At 44.8% G+C, this 17,794-nt stretch overlaps 1 protein-coding gene across 1 annotated transcript in view; it reads right to left on the reverse strand.

Annotated features, from left to right (window-relative positions):
* Positions 1–17,794, reverse strand: part of RIMKLA (ribosomal modification protein rimK like family member A) — a 67,363-nt gene that overhangs the window by 32,957 nt on the left and 16,612 nt on the right. Inside the window, exons 2-3 of the mRNA XM_073585532.1 lie at positions 7,016–7,246; positions 838–924 (exon numbers count right to left, since the gene is read on the reverse strand). Of these exons, the coding sequence (XP_073441633.1) occupies positions 838–924; positions 7,016–7,246 (318 nt within the window). The remainder of the gene's footprint in view (positions 1–837; positions 925–7,015; positions 7,247–17,794) is intronic.

Genomic DNA, 17,794 nt, shown 5'->3' on the forward strand with positions numbered 1-17,794 from the left:
AAAAAGGCTTGGAAAGTGACCTCCGGTTCCAGCAAACACTGAAGCGGCAGGTCACAAAATGCTAGACACCGATAGGAGCGGCGTGGATAACACCAGAAGACAGCGACTACTAAGTATAAGACTAAGTGTAAGCGCCTTACGTTAGAAGCACCACTTCAGCCCTGCAATAAAAAAATAAAACCCGCTGGAGTGGTGCTTTTAACAATGATTCAATATCAAAAAGATAAAGAAACGGGTACAAAGTGTAGAGAAAGCCATCGTTTAGGTTATTGACTAGGTATACATCAAAATAGCAAAGTCAAGTTACCCAAGCCTCATAAAACACTTCCATTACCATGTAGAGTCCTAATTCTGCATCCCAAGAAAGCCCTTGGATGGCGAAGAAGAAAGCAGCACTCCAAAACCTTGAAATGAATGCAGTTCGTTTATCCATCACAATACAGAGACCATGAAACGTTTCAGCTCCTCTATGTTGCATGGTCTCTGTATTGGGATGGGTTACTAAACCCCTGTTACTTTGGACTTTCTAGAGTCGTGCTTTCTTCTTTGCTGTCCTAGAGATTTTGTGGACTCAAATATATGTGTTTGAAGTTTGAACATACCCAGGAGGGATTCTTACAGTGCTACTTCCTTCCTCCCCCCCCCCATTCAAGTCCTTGATAGGCCTGACTATCAGCATAATGGGGGCAGTTTGGAAAACATGGGCTTGGTAGAATGTTCTGCTTCAATCCTCAACGTGTGCACATATCAAAGAACTGCACCTCCATATGTAGGGTTTGGGTAGAGTTGATCGAATTGATCTCTGACATTAACTGCATCCAGTCCATAATAAATTACCTTGATGCCCTCGAGTGTTTTTCACAACAACAGGATATCCAAGAGGTTCTGCTGCATCTATCATTTTTGCAAATTCATCGTGTCCACCTGCCATGTTAAAAAATAAAAAAATAACGTAAGCCATAAATTAATCCCCCCAATAATGTATATATTGGCCCATATGCAAGTGGATAGAGCCCAGCATCCATTCCAAAACCCATTTACTGCTAATTATTATGTATTATGTATACACAAGTACCGTTTACATCAATTTTTGATCCGGTCCTTGGCATTGATTATGGTATTGCTGGATCTGTCCGGTTTGACCACTCCGGTAGCTGATCTGCTAGCCACACCATTACTATGCAGAACACTTTGGCCTTGCTTCGGCGGAGAGCCCTGTTTTAAAGGTAAATTCTATTTTTATGTTTCAGCAGGAATAGAAAAGAAATCACCGTCCTTCCAATGAACCTGTAAATCTTGTGAGAAAAACTGACGTTAGCACCAAGTCATATGAGGAGAAACAGTGCATGCTGAGATTTATATGGTAATTACCAGGTGCTCCTATGGCAAATAAATCCCAGCTGGCACTGGTTGCCCTCCATGTAAGAAGGCACCTGTGACGACAATGAGAAATCCCTCATCTAAGGGCATATTCACACAGATGGCAAAGAGTCCCTTTGCTGGGACCAACAGCGATCATCTATGGAAGACTTTGAAAACAAGTATTTTTATTTTTGCAGGGAAAATTAAAGATTACACAGTTCTATTAATATTAGGTTTGCATGTGTGACGCAGGACAGGACAGTTCCTTCTTATTTGTATGTGTGACGCAGTACAGGACAGCTCCTCCATATTTGCATGTGTGATGCAGGACAGGACAGTTCCTCCATAGTAAGAGAGGTATGTGCACTCGGCGTCTTTAAGATGCCGGTGGAACCGCCAAGTTTTCCAGGTATTTCAAGAAAAGGCCAGGGCTTGTTTTCCTAAATAGGCTTTACTGGAGGCTTTGCCATCGTTTTTGTAGAAGCGTTTTAGCTCTATATTGTCAAGTATATAGAGCGGGTGCGCCCAAAGAACAAACATGTTACTTCCTTAAAGGAAATCTGTCACCCTTTTTTTGGCTTTGCAGCTGCTGGCATAGACATTCTGTAATGCTGTAGCTAAGCCTCCAATGTAACCTGAAAAGAAGAAAAACACGTTATATTATACTCACCGAGGTGGGCGGTCAGATCCGATGGGTGTCGCCGTCCCGTCCGGAGCCTCCCTTCTTCATGCGATGATGTCCTCTTCTCCCGTCCTGTAATGGCTCCGGCGCAGGCGCATTGCTCTGCCCTGTTGAGGGCAGAGCAGAGTCCTGCAGTGCGCAGGCGTCGGGAGAGGTCTGGCGCCTGCGCACTGCAGAATTCTGCTCTGCCCTCAACAGGGCAGAGCAATGCGCCTGCGCCGGAGCCATTACAGGACGGTAGAAGAGGACGTCATTGCATGAAGAAGGGAGGCGCCGGACAGGACCGCAACACCCATCGGACCGGGCCGTCCACCTCGGTGAGTATAACGTGTTTTTCTTCTCTTTCAGGTTACATCGGGGGCTTATCTACAGCATTACAGAATGCTGTAGATAAGCCCCCGATGTCTATGTCGGCAGCTAATAGGGGATAAAAAAGGTGACAGATTCCCTTTAAACTGCTTCAAGGTTTCCGAACCCTGAACCAGTTAAAAGAAGTGACATGAGTTTGCACATGTTTACAGCAATGTCGTTTTGACATTGCTGTGCGCTATGCTAATTTTTGTTTTTGCAGTGCTTCTTCAGGTGGTTTCCAGTCTGAGACCCCCTGAAAGAGACATTATGTGCACATACCCAAAATTTGCAACTGCTCTTCACTTGGAAACTCACTCTCCAGTGCAAGCTCCTGTACATCCGGCCATTATCGCACTGTGAGATTGCAATCATTTACACTGCAACATTGTAACATGGCATGGGATTTTACACTAGATCCCATTGTAGGACATCAAATGTAAAAAGTTGCTATGAAGCTCCAGCTTTGGGGTCTTTTATAACTTCCTAGTAGGCACTCTGGCATGGGGGCCTTCATGGTTCTATGCATTGTTGTACAAGCTCCGCCAGACTCCATATATACAGAAATATGTGCCCCAGGAGCAATGTTTTCTAGTGCATAAAGAGTCTGGAGTCTAATAGAGAATGGAACAAAACATCATATCTCCTTGTGCAAATCCGAACAAAAATTCCAGTGACAAGGCCACAGCGTTTCAACAAATCTCATCTACATTCTGCTAAAACTTATTTGCAGAAATTGACTTGCGGTGAAGATTTAAAAATCTGCAGCATGTCAATTCTATGTACAGAATTCATGGTAGATTTCACTGAATGTGTGAACGTGGTCTTAGCTAGGAAAATGGTGAATTTCTGAACCAAATCCGCTACAAAATCAGTAGCAAAATACGCAAGTTAGAGGTGTGGATTTTACTGATGATACGCTGCATAAAAACAAAGGTTGTGTTCGCACATTGCATATTTGGAGCACATTTTTTCATAGCGTATTGGCAGCAGAATCTGAGCTTGTAAGGCCATGTTCACACGATCAATATTTTGTAAGCCAAAACCAGGAGTGGGTGATAAATCCAGGAGTGGGGACGTGTTTCTATTATACTTTTCCTCTGATTGTTCCACTCCTGATTTTGGCTAAAAACACTGATGTAAAATACTGACCAAATACTGAACGTGTGAACGTGGCCCTACCTGCGGATATTTGTTGCAGATTTCACCCTTTCCATTGCAATGGGTGAAATTCGAGTTGATTCAGGATAAAGAATTGACACGTTGCGGATTTAAAAAAAAAAAGCAACAAAAAATATTTCCATATGGATTTACAAACACACAAGTTAAAACTCATCCACTTTGCTGGTGCTGTAAGATGTTGCGGACTTTGTGCTAAATTTTATATAAAATCTGCACCAAATATGCAACATATGAGCCTACTGTAAGTACGTGTGCTGACTGGGGGGTGGTCCCTTTTTCGCCGCGAACAGACTGGAGACAGAAACTGATGTGCATTCAACAGATCCTCTTTATTGGCCGCCCTCCGGACGACCCAGCAGCACGACAGCTTCTACGCACAGGCCCGGGTACCTTTCACCTTCTTCTCTTTTCTTTACTGTGACGTCCCTCACGGTTCTTTCACTGTGGCTGCCCTAGGCCTACCACCACAGCGCTTCGCCTGTCTGAGTCCGTCCGTCTGCTTCCTCTGTCCTGCGGCTCTCCTGTCAGAGCCACCCCCCTGACTGTTTCTCCTTCCAGTCCCTCTCGGAGTTCTTCCTCTCTCAGTCTCTTCCTCCTTCAGTCTCCTGCTCTGCTGAACTCCTCCTCCTGGACTGGCTCCCTTCTGGAACTCTCTCTGCCTTTTTAGTCCCCTCCCTGGGAATTCCCCTCTAGAGCCCCTGTAACTCCGCCCACCATGACTATGCGGTTTCCTAGCCTTAAAGGGAATCTGTCACCCCTTTTTTGAGATATCATATAATGATATCATTCAATTGTGTGTCACATAAGGATTCTCTTAGTACTTTTGCTTCCTCCTGACCCCGCACCTTTCATGCATAAATACCTTTTTTATATCGGTTCAGATGTATGTAAACTGCCGCTGTCCGGTCCGCTGGGCGGGGCTTATTCAACTGCTCCCCCCTCCCTGTCTTGCTCTATGCATTTCTTCTTGTGTAGAGCAAGACTGGGAGGGGGGGAGCAGGTGAATAAGCCCCGCCCATCGGACTGGACAGCGGCAGTTTACATACATCTGAACCGATATAAAAAAGGTATTTATGCATGAAAGGTGCGTTGTCAGGGGGAAGCAAAAGTACTAAGAGAATCCTTATGTGACACACAATTGAATGATATCATTATATGATATCTCAAAAAAGAGGTGACAGATTCCCTTTAAGCTGCTTTTAAGCCCTTTTCTCACTGCTCTCTGCCTCCATCTTGTCACCAAACCTTAGTACTGCACGTCTCCTTTTCCTGCTGTTCTTGGTCTCCCTCTAGTGGTCAAAACCCAGTACTTGCTATACAGCAGTTCACGTCAAGTACTTTTACTGCACATCTTGCCTTCACCTTCCTGCTGCAGACAGGTCCATAGGTCAGTCCACTTCCCTACACTAGCTCCAAGAGAAATCTGCACCAAACACATAACGTGCAAACGTAACATTGAACTAAGGTCAAACGTTGTGCATTTGGTGAGAATTTTCAACATAAAATCTGCAACATTTTGTAGGACAGGCAAAATTGATGAGTGTATGCGGACGGCCCTTTTCTAAGCATTCATTCAAATGCAGTGCAAGTTTGTATTATTGCAGCATGTTAATTCTGTCTGTGGATTCAGATTTGCTGTGGAAAAATCCACACCAAGTATGCAGCGTCTGAATATAGACTTGGAGTTTGTTCTAAAGTTGCATATTTCCTACAAGTTTCCAGTGTGGATTAAGGGGTAACATTTCTCCTTGTGGATAGTGCCAAGCCAAGCCTGGCATGTCAGAGTGAGGAGACTTCTAAGCCATACAATGCTCCTCTGGGAAATTAAATATGCAAATTGCTTCTTCAGAGAAAAGATGACTAGAATTCTAAGGGCAGAGTCACACTGCCATAATTCTCGTGCGATAATCGCATCGCACTTCACGGACTGGCCGGCACCTCTCCTGACCTGAGCAAGACAGCATAATGGATTACTATGCAGCTGACAAGCTCAGGACAGGAGAGGTGCTGGCCAGGGCAAGTTTTACAATGTGATTCTCGCACGAGAATTATGGCAGTGTGACTCTGCCCTAACACTGTCTATTGGAAGCAATTTCCCAGATTAGCATGCATGGCTTATAAGTCTCCTCACTCTGACATGACAGACTTGTCACTCTCCACAAGGAGAAATGTTACCTCTTAAAACCCAAACCAGAGCCTTAAACCTAGCCAAATCAGATCTCACACTTTTCACTGATGAGGGGCCACAGCCCGAAACACTGTGTCTGCAAACTGAGATTCTGGTTTGACTTTTATCCTAATTCACATGGCAAGGCTGGTTAAAGGGTTGATGCTGACTTTTAGGATCGCTACTTCCAAAAGGTGGCGCTAGAGTTCTAGTCCTTTTCCTCTCTGAATACTCAAAAGTGGATTGTTAAATTACAACTAAATGGGCGATATTTCATCAATTTACCTCTACACAATGCAGAATATTTCCTCATGGAAAATTTGCAGTAGGTCAATTCATTTCGGATCTCACTATTTGCAATGCAAAGGGTTAAAACTGCCGCAAATCTGCAACAAAAACCACAGCAAAATCTACTTGTGACACTTGCTGATTTTGCTGCATATAAATCCTTAATCAGACATCCATTTTTCACGTACTTGTTCTATCCGTGTTTTTTTTTTATGGGGCTGGTTGCATATCTGTGGGTTGTTTTGCCTGACTGAGTGTCTGCAAAAGAAAAAGACATCCATTTTCATTCATGTCAAACTCGCCCAAATCAATGGGTCAGGGAAAAAAAAACAGCACACGGTTGTCATCTGTGTGTCACTGTGTGCTGGTTGTTTTTTTACTGTTTAATGGTTGTGAGAAGATGGGAATTTTTTTTTTCCATATTAGATAAACGGATGCCACACTCATGGTAAAAATGGACGCATGAATGAAAATCGGATCCAGCACCCAAAATACCCCAAATCTCTAAAAGAGGGTATAGTTGTGGAAAAATCTTCTATGTGTGAACACACCCTTATGACCTAGCTCGGACTGGCCCATAGGGTAACAGGGCAATCCCCTGGTGGGCCCCCAACCCCACAGTATGGGCAGTACTTGGAATAGTTCACTTGATTCACAGAAAATAGCATTTCGTCATTCATTAACCAAACTCCCCAGTTAATTATTATATAGAGAGATGGGTAAATTTGTGAAAGAGGGTAGTGTAATATTTGTATTCAGAGGAAAAGTGGGCCCCCAAGTCAATGTTACTGCTGGGCCCTTGGCACCCCATGCTGAAACTTCTTTTGACCACAACACTGGACCCCTGTGGTTTGACTGTCCTAACCTCGGAGGACAAAATGCTGTGTCCATAAATTGGTCCATGTATCGCCCCTGCATTACATACCGTACAGCACTAAATTCCCGCATTATACGTGACACGACTGGAAACAGCTCCTGGGACTTACCATAGGAGAAAGTATCTGGTAAAGGAATTCCATGTCCAGCTAATTCCTGAAACGTCCAGAACTTGTTAATGCAGTTTAAAATGGCTTGTGGGCGATTGACAAGACGGCAACCTAGCTTCTCAAGGTGTCGCAAAACAGTTATATCGCTGTCGGATTGAACTGTCGGAGTTGGGACCCGAACCAGTATCACCTGAGGGTAAGCAGTCACAATCTTCTGGTTAATTTGCAAGCCTGGAACACAATTTTATGAAAGGTTAAAACCCACAAACGCAGAAAGAAATTAAGTCTACACACACAACAAAAAACAAGGGTGAGCCTGTCAGCACAAAACGACTGTTCAAACCAAGCACATCGACTTGTAGGGAACATAGTCATAATGCAAATGACATATTTAGCGTCAAATCCTGTTTTTTTTTCCAAATCCGTTTTTTTAATCAATTAAAGGAGGTGCTCTCCTTACCCTTTCAATCTATCGCCACCCTCCTGTGGCCAGAGCGGTCAATCGAGGGAGAGAAGGGCTGAGAGATGTAAAACAAGTAGGTGGAAAAGTGCACTGAACGGCTCGGCCGCGCAACAAAGAAGAATAATTTGCATGGATTCTGCCGCCCCCAAGAAACAAAATGTGGATAAAGTAAGGTTAAAACTCACCCATTTTGCCAGTAATGTAAAATACAGTGAATTCTACTTTAATAATATCTGCACATAATATCTGAGCCAAATATGCAACATGTAATTCCAGCAATAGCTATTTTTTGCTTTATTAGGATTATGTTTCCTACAAAGTTACAGTCTTTAAACAAGATGTAGGGATTTATTTGCAACTAATGTATTAGTCATTTCATCGATTGTATTGAATTGATTTTTACATGATGCAGATAGGTTTTGTTATGTAGTGTCACGGACGTGGTTTGTGGAACCACTGTGCCACGGGCCGCGGAGAGCCTGAAGGGGCATGACTAAGCGATCACCGGACTGTTCACTAGAGCCTCTGATGGTGAGGATAGACTTGGCTCCCGATGAACGTCACTCCAGGACAGACCAACAGACGCACAGCTGCTGGACCTAGTAGGACAGACTGGATGGTGCAGCAGGCAGAGTTTGCATCAGAGTGCAGCAGGCAGGATCCTGTTAAGCTCTTCTCTGCCTCCGACTCTTCACTGCATCCAACGAATCTCTTCCCTTTACACTCACACTGCAGTCCACCTTTATCTATGTGATCTAATACTGGAAATACCGGGTGCTGAGGTAAAATGAGGCTGCTCACACTGTTGCCCACCCTGTCTATCTGATCATCTAATACTGAAGATACCAGGGGAGCTGAGGTAAGAAAAGACTGCTCACACTGCTGCCCACCCTATCTGATCTAACAATGTAAATACCAGAGGTGCTGAGGTAAAAAGAGACAGCTCACACTGCTGTCCACCCTACCTGATCTAACACTGGATGTTCTGCCTTCTTCCACGTATGACGCTGTGTGGATTCCAGCATACGGCTAAACCCTTTATCCACTCTCAGTAAAAAGACTGTATGGGTGTAAGATGATGTGAACAACAATGCTAGATGATAACGGATGATATAGTGAAGGAGATTGGTGGACACAATTGTGGATGAGATCAGGAATTGATGAACACAATAATGGATGAGATCAGATGATATAAAAGTGGATGATATCGGGTAAAAACGATAAAGAAACAGACAGTACAATACATCAGTACTTGCAGATAATACAGAATACTATTATAACAGTAACATAGTTTTGAAGGCTGAAGGAAGACCTTATGTCCATCTAGTTCAGCCCATTTTTAGTGCAGCTGCTCTGCATTGTTGATCCTGGGGAAGGCAAAAAACCCACAGAGTAGAAGCCAATTTTCTCCATAAGGAAAAAAATTCCTTCCCCTAAGCTGGGTCAGCCATCTACCTATAATATTCTGTTATTCGTAACCTTCTATACTGTTACTCACAACAAAAGCATCCATTCCTTTCTTAAATTCATTCAGTGAGTTGGCCATCACCACTTCTTCAGGAAGAGAATTCCAGAGCCTCACTGCTCTTACCGTGAAGAACCCTCTTCTATGCTGGTGCAGAAATTGTCTTTCCTCCAAACGAAGAGAACGCCCCCTTGTTCTTGTCACAGTCCTTGGTACAAACAGCTCATTGGAGAGATCTCTGTATTGCCCTCTGATATACTTGTACATATATATTAGGTCTCCCCTAAGTCTTCTCTTTTCTAGAGTAAATAGACCTAATTTTGATAACCTTTCTGGGTATTGTAGTGAACCAACTCCATAATCATTTTAGTAGCTCGCCTTTGAACCCTTTCAAGTTCAGTAATGTCTTTCTTGAGCACCGGCGTCCAAAATTGCACACAATACTCCAAGTGTGGTCTGACGAGTGATTTGTACAGAGGGAGAATTATGTTTTCATCTCGTGTCCCCAGACCTCTTCTAATGCATCCCATGACCCTATTTGCTTTGGGGGCAGCTGCCTGACACTGGGCACTCCAATTTAGCTTCTTATTGACTAAGATGCCTAAGTCTTTTTCCATGTCTGATTTCCCCAGCAGTTTCCCATTTAGTAAGTAATTGTAGCATCTGTTTCTCCTTCCCATGTGCATAACCTTACACTTGTCTGTATTAAACCTCATTTGCCATTTTTCAGCCCAATTCTCCAATTTACTCAAATCTGTCTGTAGTTGCAAACTGTCCTCCTTTGTGTTAACTACCTTACATAGTTTTGTATCATCTGCAAATACTGATATTTTACTGTGTAAGCCATCCACTAGATCATTAATAAATATATTAAATAGTAGGGGGCCCAATACAGAACCCTGTGGTACCCCACTAGTAACCCTGGCCCAATCTGAGTATGCCCCATTAATAACCACTCTTTGTTTTCTATCACTAAGCCAGCTACCTACCCATCTACACACATTTTCCCCTAGCCCAAGCTTTCTCATCTTACTTACCAATCTTTTATGTGGGACAGTGTCAAATGCTTTAGAGAAGTCGAGATAAATGACATCCAATGATTCTCCTTGGTCCATTTGAGAGCTTACATCCTCATAGAAGCTGATCAGGTTAGTTTGACAGGAGCGATCCTTCATAAATCCATGTTGATATGGAGTTAAACATTTATTAACATTGAGATATTCCATAATGGTATCCCTTAGAAACCCTTCAAAAATTTTACCCACAACAGATGTTAAGCTTACCGGCCTATAGTTTCCAGGTTCCCTTTTACACCCCTTTTTGAATATTGGTACCACATTTGCTTGCCGCCAATCAAAAGGAACAGACCCTGTTTCTATAGAGTCTTTAAATATAAGGAATAGAGGCCTGTCTATCACATTACTTAACTCCCTTAACACCCGAGGGTGAATGCCATCAGGGCCTGGTGATTTGTCAATTTTAATCTTACTAAGGCGGTTCTTCACTTCTTCCTGGGTTAGGCAGGTAATACTTAATGGGGAGTTTACATTATCACTCTGCATTTCCCCTGGCAAATCCTTTTCCTGTGTGAACACTGTTGAGAAAAAAGTATTTAAAACATTTGCTTTTCCCACATCGCTCTCTATGATTTCACCCTCATTGTTCTTTAAAGGGCCGACACCATCAATTTTAATCTTTTTACTGTTTATATAATTAAAGAATAGTTTGGGGTTTGTTTTACTTTCCTTAGCAATGAGCTTCTCAGTTTCCACTTTTGCTAAATGTATTTGTTTTTTACACATTTTATTTTTTTCTCTATAACTTTTTAATGCTTCTTCATTGCCTTCTTGTTTTAGCTTCCTAAATGCCTTGTTATTGTTATTTATTGCCCTTTTTACATCCTTATTTAGCCACATTGGTGTTCTCCTGTTCCTAGTCCTTTTATTTCTGTACGGTGTGGCTAGCTCGCAGTGGGTGTGTAAAACTGATTTAAATATTTCCCATTTATTTTCTGTGCTCCTATTTTTGAGGACATTGTCCCAATCAATTCGGTGAAGGTCCTCTCTAAGCTGATCATACTTTGCTTTCCTGAAATTCAGCGTTTTCGTAACCCTCTTCCAGGGCACCTTACTGAAGGACAAGTGGAATTGTATTATATTGTGGTCACGGTTCCCTAGGTGCCCATCGACTCGTACTTCTGTTATTCTATCTGGCCTGTTGCTTAAAATTAAGTCCAGAAGGGCTGTCCCTCTAGTTGGGCCCTGCACAAGTTGTGACAGATAATTATCCTTGGTTACTGACAGAAATTGGTTTCCTTTCTGAGATACGCAGGCTTCAGTTTCCCAGTCTATGTCGGGGTAGTTGAAGTCCCCCATAATAATCACCTCATTGTGATTTGCTGCTTTGTCTATTTGTTTCAATAATACATTTTCAGTGGCTTCTGTTATATTTGGTGGCTTATAACAAACCCCTATGAGGATTTTATTACTTTTCCCTCCTTGTATCTCCACCCAGAGAGACTCCACCTCTTCATTTCCCTCTTGTATATCTTCTCTTAGTGTGGGCTTTAAAGTGGACTTTATATATAGACAGACTCCACCCCCTTTCCTTTTTTTACGATCCCTCCTAAACAAATCATATCCTTGCAAGTTAGCCGCCCAGTCATAGCTGTCGTCTAACCATGTCTCAGTTATTCCTACTATGTCGTATTTTTCCTCATACATTACCAACTCCAGATCTTCAGTCTTATTGTTCAGGCTTCTTGCGTTGGTCAGCATGCAGGAAAGAAGTTTTGCTTCCTTTTTCTTAGTTTCCTTCTGAGTACCCTGTCTTGGGTCCTCTTTACCACATCTAGTATCCTTGATTAGTTTGTCCTTCTGCTGCATGTTCTTGTCTGCCGTTTTTCCTCCCATCCCCTCTTCTTCTAGTTTAAAGCCCTCCTGATGAGTGTGGCAAGTCTTCTGGCGAATGTGTGTTTCCCAGGTTTTATGAGGTGGATCCCATCTCTTGCGAGAAGTCCATCGTAGAGGTAATTCACGCCATGGTCCAAGAATCCAAATCCTTGCTGCCTGCACCACCGTCGTAGCCAGGTGTTCACCTCTAGTATCCTATTCCATCTTCTGATGCCATGACCATCGACTGGGAGGATTGATGAGAAAACAACCTGTACGTTCCGTTCCTTTATTTTCTTCCCCAGAATTTCAAAGTCTTCGCAGATAGTTGGTAGGTCATTTCTTGCCGTGTCGTTTGCGCCTACATGTATCAGTGGGAAAAGGTAGTCGTCCTTGGATTTGAGGATAGTTGGTATCCTGTTGGCCACATCCTTGATTTTTGCTCCTGGGAGGCAGCATACTTCTCGTGCGGTTATGTCTGGCCTGCAGATAGTTGCCTCCGTGCCTCTTAGTAGTGAGTCGCCCATAACTACCACTCTTCTTTTCTTTCCGGACGCACTGCTTGTTGCTCGTGTTTTTGAGTGTCATTTGTTTCCGCTTTTGTTGACACAGTAACTTCTTTTGTTGATAGTGTGTCTTCTTTTGTAGATACGGTATCATCCTGAGCTGTGCCATTTTCGTTCTCCAGCAATGATACAGAGTGTTGTTATATCAGTAGCAGGCATTATTACTGACGCTGAGTAATACAACACACAATGCAGTGAAAAGAGATCTCTAAACAAACTTAGGCTGCTAGCATTGTACTACCATGAACAGAAATGCATATAACCATATGTAGAGCAAGAGCATTACAAGGAGCTGAAAATACACTGCAAATATCATGGGGGGCTGCATTATGGCTAGCCAACACAGATACATAGCACAACACATAACTGCATTAAACCCTCACCAGAATCCGCTTGATAGGAGCAATGATTTTGCAGAGAGCTGGACGCATGTGAGAGGCTCAGAGATCCGAGGGAAAATGGCTACATGCTTCAAGCCCGGGAAACCTGGAGGGGCGGTTCTACACAGAACAACAATTAAAGGGAAAGGATTCTAAATCTATGAACAAGGGCAACTGTGACATCTAATGGCCATAGCTGGAACAGCACATAAGAAATGTCTTGCTGTACATGAATGGGCAGAACACTGGAGATACCAGGAGTGCTGCGGTAAGAAGAGACTGCTCACACTGCTGTCCACCTGTCTAGCTGATCTAATACTGGAGATATCAGAGGTGCTGAAGTAAGAAGTGCTGCTTGCACTGCTGTCCACCCTTATCAATGTGATCTAATACTGGAAATACCAGGGATGCTGAGGTAAGAAAAGGCTAACACAGCATTAGAATCAGGCTCTCTGTCCTTATGTTATTCTTTCTTCAGATTGAGAAGCATAAAATTAATGTCAGCTTTCCATGAATATATGGCAGCTGCGTGTGAAACCACTTGATATGTCAGACAGATTTTTTTACTACTCGATGTATGCACACAGCCATCAACAAACCACTGCAGGCAGCATACTCTAAATGCCAACCTAATGCACAAGAAAAGTGATTGCAGAGACAAGCTATAATTATAGATCCATTTCAGCTAAATGGTTTAATGTGCTGCATTTATATTGATGACTTATGCCTTTTTAAAATGTGCAGAGCTGCAAATGTTTAAATAACTTGGACGAGGAATATCCTGCACACAAAATGCAAATCATACATACAGTGATGTGCTGACTCATCTGTGCTACTTGTCACCTTCAATAAAAGGGAAATGTCAAACTAGGGCAGTGTGTCAAGTGCCTCGCGGAAAAGACTGCATGCATCATAAACTGAGTGGTGTGCAAAATGCTAAATATATGACATATATGACATAATTACAGGAGCAGCCCAAAAGTAATCTTCCGACATGTCACATTGTCAGAATATGTGATACTGAATCTTCTGTATGGTGGTTGGAGAAGTCAGCAACATGCGCTACATATCGGGTGTTTTTTTTAAATGTCAATTAACTGACAACTGTGTAGTAGGATTGCCCTTGTCAATGGCGGGTATCCCTACACATCTGCGCCTACTGTCACTGTTATTAGCGGCAGCAGGTGTCAGATGATGTGGGTAAGAGTCCCAAAAGCCTCCACCTGCTGTCGTTCAGAATTTAATATAACGCTCATCATTCTCCTCTGCTCGCCGGCAGGGGAGAATGATGACAGCCGGCTTCAGCACCAGCCGCCGGGGAACAGCGCTTACAGTAGCGCTTCTTCCGTGTCACACGAAGGACATCAAAGTGTGTTCACCACACGTACGGGAGACACGGACATGTGAAAGGGGCCTTAAATAAGACGACTGGTTTAATAGATTGAGTGCTATCCGTGGTTTTGACTGCTAGTACTCATACCCATGTTATTCTATGGGACTATGCACATGTCTAAAAAATCGCAGCATGCACGATTGGCCTCTGAGTATTGGGAGGCATTTGCCCATCCATGTCTATGGGTCCGTGAAAACATCAGACCCCACTCGTTTGACATCCAAGTGCAGATTTTCACAGACTGATGTAATCGAGAAGGTGGAGAAACTTTTTTTCTCTCCACCTCCAAGAAAATAGGATCCCACTGTGATCAGAGTCTGATGAGCATAATACGACCAATTTTCTCGAATGGAGAGAAAATCGTCATCTGCACCTGCCCTTACTTACTCTGCAGTTTTTTTTAAGAGCTGCCTAAAGATTTTTGCACAGTACTATATATGTAAATAAATATACTTCACTGATTCCAAATGCTGATTCTGTTTAAAGGGAATCTGTCACCCCATTTCCGGCCTATAAGATGCGGCCACCGCCATCAGGGGCTTAGCTACAGCATTCTGTAATGCTGTAGATAAGCCCCCGATGTAACCTGAAAGATAAGAAAAACAAGTTAGATTATACTCACCGGGGTGCTGGGTCGGGTGCGGTGGGTGTCGCGGTCCGGTCCGGCGCCTCCCATCTTGTAGCAATGACGTCCTCCTTCTTACTTCTGCCACGGCTCCTGCACAGGCGTACTTTATCTGCCCTGTTAAGGCAGAGTAAAGTACTGCAGTTCGCAGGCGCCGAGAAAGATCAGAGTGGTCACGTGCCTGCGCACTGCAGTACTTTACTCTGCCCTCAAGAGGGCAGATAAAGTACGCCTGTGCAGGAGCCGCGGCAGAAGTAAGAAGGAGGACGTCATCGTGTAGGAGGAAGGGCCTCCGCCGCGCGTCCGGTCCGGAACCAAGAGGACCGTCACCAAGGTTCCTAGGGGGTCTGTTTCCGGGGGACAGAATTAGAGGACGGACGTCAGAGACTTCCAGAATGGTTGGGGGAGGAGCTAATATAAAAGGGGTGGAGGACGCTGGCGAGAGTGACTCAGCAGATCGGCAGAGGAGGAGCAGGAGACCTCAAGCGCGCCAGAGAGCAAGAGCCACCAGCAGCAACCAGAGAGGAAGACAGCGGCAGGAGAGACGGGAGGGAGACTCGCTGTGGACCGCAGGGAGACGGCACTGAGCCCACCGACCAAAGAACACCGCTTCACTACAGTCCGCGGCTGCGGCCTGTCCGCTGCCGCCCACGGCCGTTGCCGCTCCACTCCAGCTCGCGGCTGCAGCCTGCCTGCTGCCACCCGCAGTCGCCTCATCCCAGCTCGCGGCTGCGGCCTGCCCGTTGCCGCCCACAGCCGCCACCACCCCGCTACAGCTCGTGGCTGGGGCCTGCCCCTCGTCATCCGTGAGACTCCCAGCACAGCCCCAGGCTGTGCCAGCGACCCACCAGCAGCCACTCCGCATCACTGAGACTCGTCCCTGCCCGGGGCTGCGGCCTCCATCCTCCCGCTAACAGGTGGTATCCCGCTGCCTCTGCGGGGGGTTACCCCACCATAGGGCTCTTATAGGGCCTCTTGTGCCCCCGCCTCGCCTGGGCGTAGGAATACCGCGGCCCTATAGTGACCGGCCTTCGCCGGGGTAGTCGTGTTCTCATTACCCGTGTTTCTTTGTTTTTGGTCTCTGCGAAGACAATTGTTGTTATCTTGTTCGGTTGCTCAGGACAGCCACGTCGACATCCATATATATAAAAGCCACCACCAAAAGTTACATCGGTCTCGTGTCTCGTCACTACATCCCACGTACCTGCTGTACCTACAATCGCTAGAACATGGGAGGCGCCAGACCGGACCGCGACACCCATCGGACCGGATCGGACGCCCGGGTGAGTATAATATAACTCGTTTATCTTATCTTCCAGGTTACATCGGGGCTAATCTACAGCATTACAGAATGGGCCGCATCTTATAGGCCAAAAGATAGGTGAAAGATTCCCTTTAAACATACTGTATGAACTATATCTGTACAAATATATATGTGCAGATGTATATGAACATATCCACTGTATTAACGCAGAATGAATGTTCCGCAACTGAAGCCGAGTGAATGTGACACATCAGCTTCCAACTTGTCTACTAGATCAAAAGCAAGATGGCAGCATTTCACTTGCAGGCAAATGACTCTTGCTAGAACAGACAGGAAGCTCAGAGTATGTTTTACACTTCCACTGCATACATAAGCAGCACTGGAAAATATTCAGTGCACAAGCTCAGGGCAAGAGCAAAATTGAAGGTGACTTGTGAAACTGACTGACCTCAGCTGCTTCAGAACCTGCAGGAAGGATACAAAGAAATCCGTGATAGCTCTCTGAAGAGGTGATATGCCAGGGATATCCCTGATTCATAGATTTGGGTATTTTGATACATGAGGTAGAGACTTCCAATTATAAGCAATGAAGAAGAGCCGAGTCAAAGGTGCAGAGGTAGAAGTCACACGAAGAGTTCACCCAAATGCCTGCAGTAAAAGTGTTACCCTCCTATCGGATCCTTGCTTTGCTTCCCTCACCCCTACTCTGTTATGCTCCACGGCAGGCTTTGCAGATGGCCCGTCATGATTCCATGAGAGCACCTGCCTGGGCCTATATAAGGCTCACCAAAACACAACTGTGCCTTGGTATTAAGACATCAGTGCTTCTAAGAATCTGAGTTGCTCTATGTACTTTGATCTGCTCTGTGTTCTCCTGGATGTCTTCTGCCTGCCTGTGGTTTCCAGCTTCCCAAATGACTGCCTGCAGCCTCCTAGATGTTTTCCGCCTGTTCACAGTTTCCAGCTTCCATCTGCCTGCCATCTTCTGGACATCTCCCGCCTGCCTGCGGTTTCAGCATCCCAGGTGCCTGTCCGTAGTCTCCTGGATGTTGCCTGCCTGCCTGCAGTTTCCAGCATCCCAGCTGCTTTATGGAAGTCTCTCTCCTCCTTGTGATTTCCAGCATTCCAGCAGACTGTCTGTGGTCTCCTGGACGTCGACTGCCTGCCTGCAATTTAGAACATCCCAGCAGCCTGTCTTTGGTCTCCTGGACATCTCCTGCCTACCTGTTTTCAGCATATCCGCTGCCTGTCCGCGTCTCCTGGATGTCTTCTGCCTATGGTTTCCAGCATCTCTGCTGCATATCTGTAATCTCCTGGATGTCTTTCACCTGAGTTTTCAGTATCCCAGCTATTTGTGTTCTGTGTGCCTCACTTGCTGTACCAATGTCTATGTGCCCATTTGGACCTTGGGCTTCGAATATCCACCTCACCTGGTGAATCTAACATAGAGATGAGCAAACCAATTTGTAGTACCCTGGTCCAGTGCCCACATCATTTTTTCTGTAGGGGAAGCGAGGGTGAGCTGCCATTGAGCGGGGCGCCACATTGCGTACAAGTTAGGGTACCAATCTCCGCAGTAAGGTAGGGACATTTGATTAGGGATATTTGAGGGCTAGGTACGCTAGATTAAAGCCCAGTGTTAATCCCTAGAGTGATTTGTCTATCTTACTGTTTAGTTAATCTATCTTTTCTCGGCAGTGATCTGCCTGTTGGTCATCTGAATGGTATTTAG

This window comes from Dendrobates tinctorius, unplaced genomic scaffold, assembly GCF_039654945.1.
Source record: "Dendrobates tinctorius isolate UK_male_01 unplaced genomic scaffold, ASM3965494v1 ptg000086l, whole genome shotgun sequence".
In the NCBI taxonomy this organism is placed as follows: domain Eukaryota; kingdom Metazoa; phylum Chordata; class Amphibia; order Anura; family Dendrobatidae; genus Dendrobates; species Dendrobates tinctorius.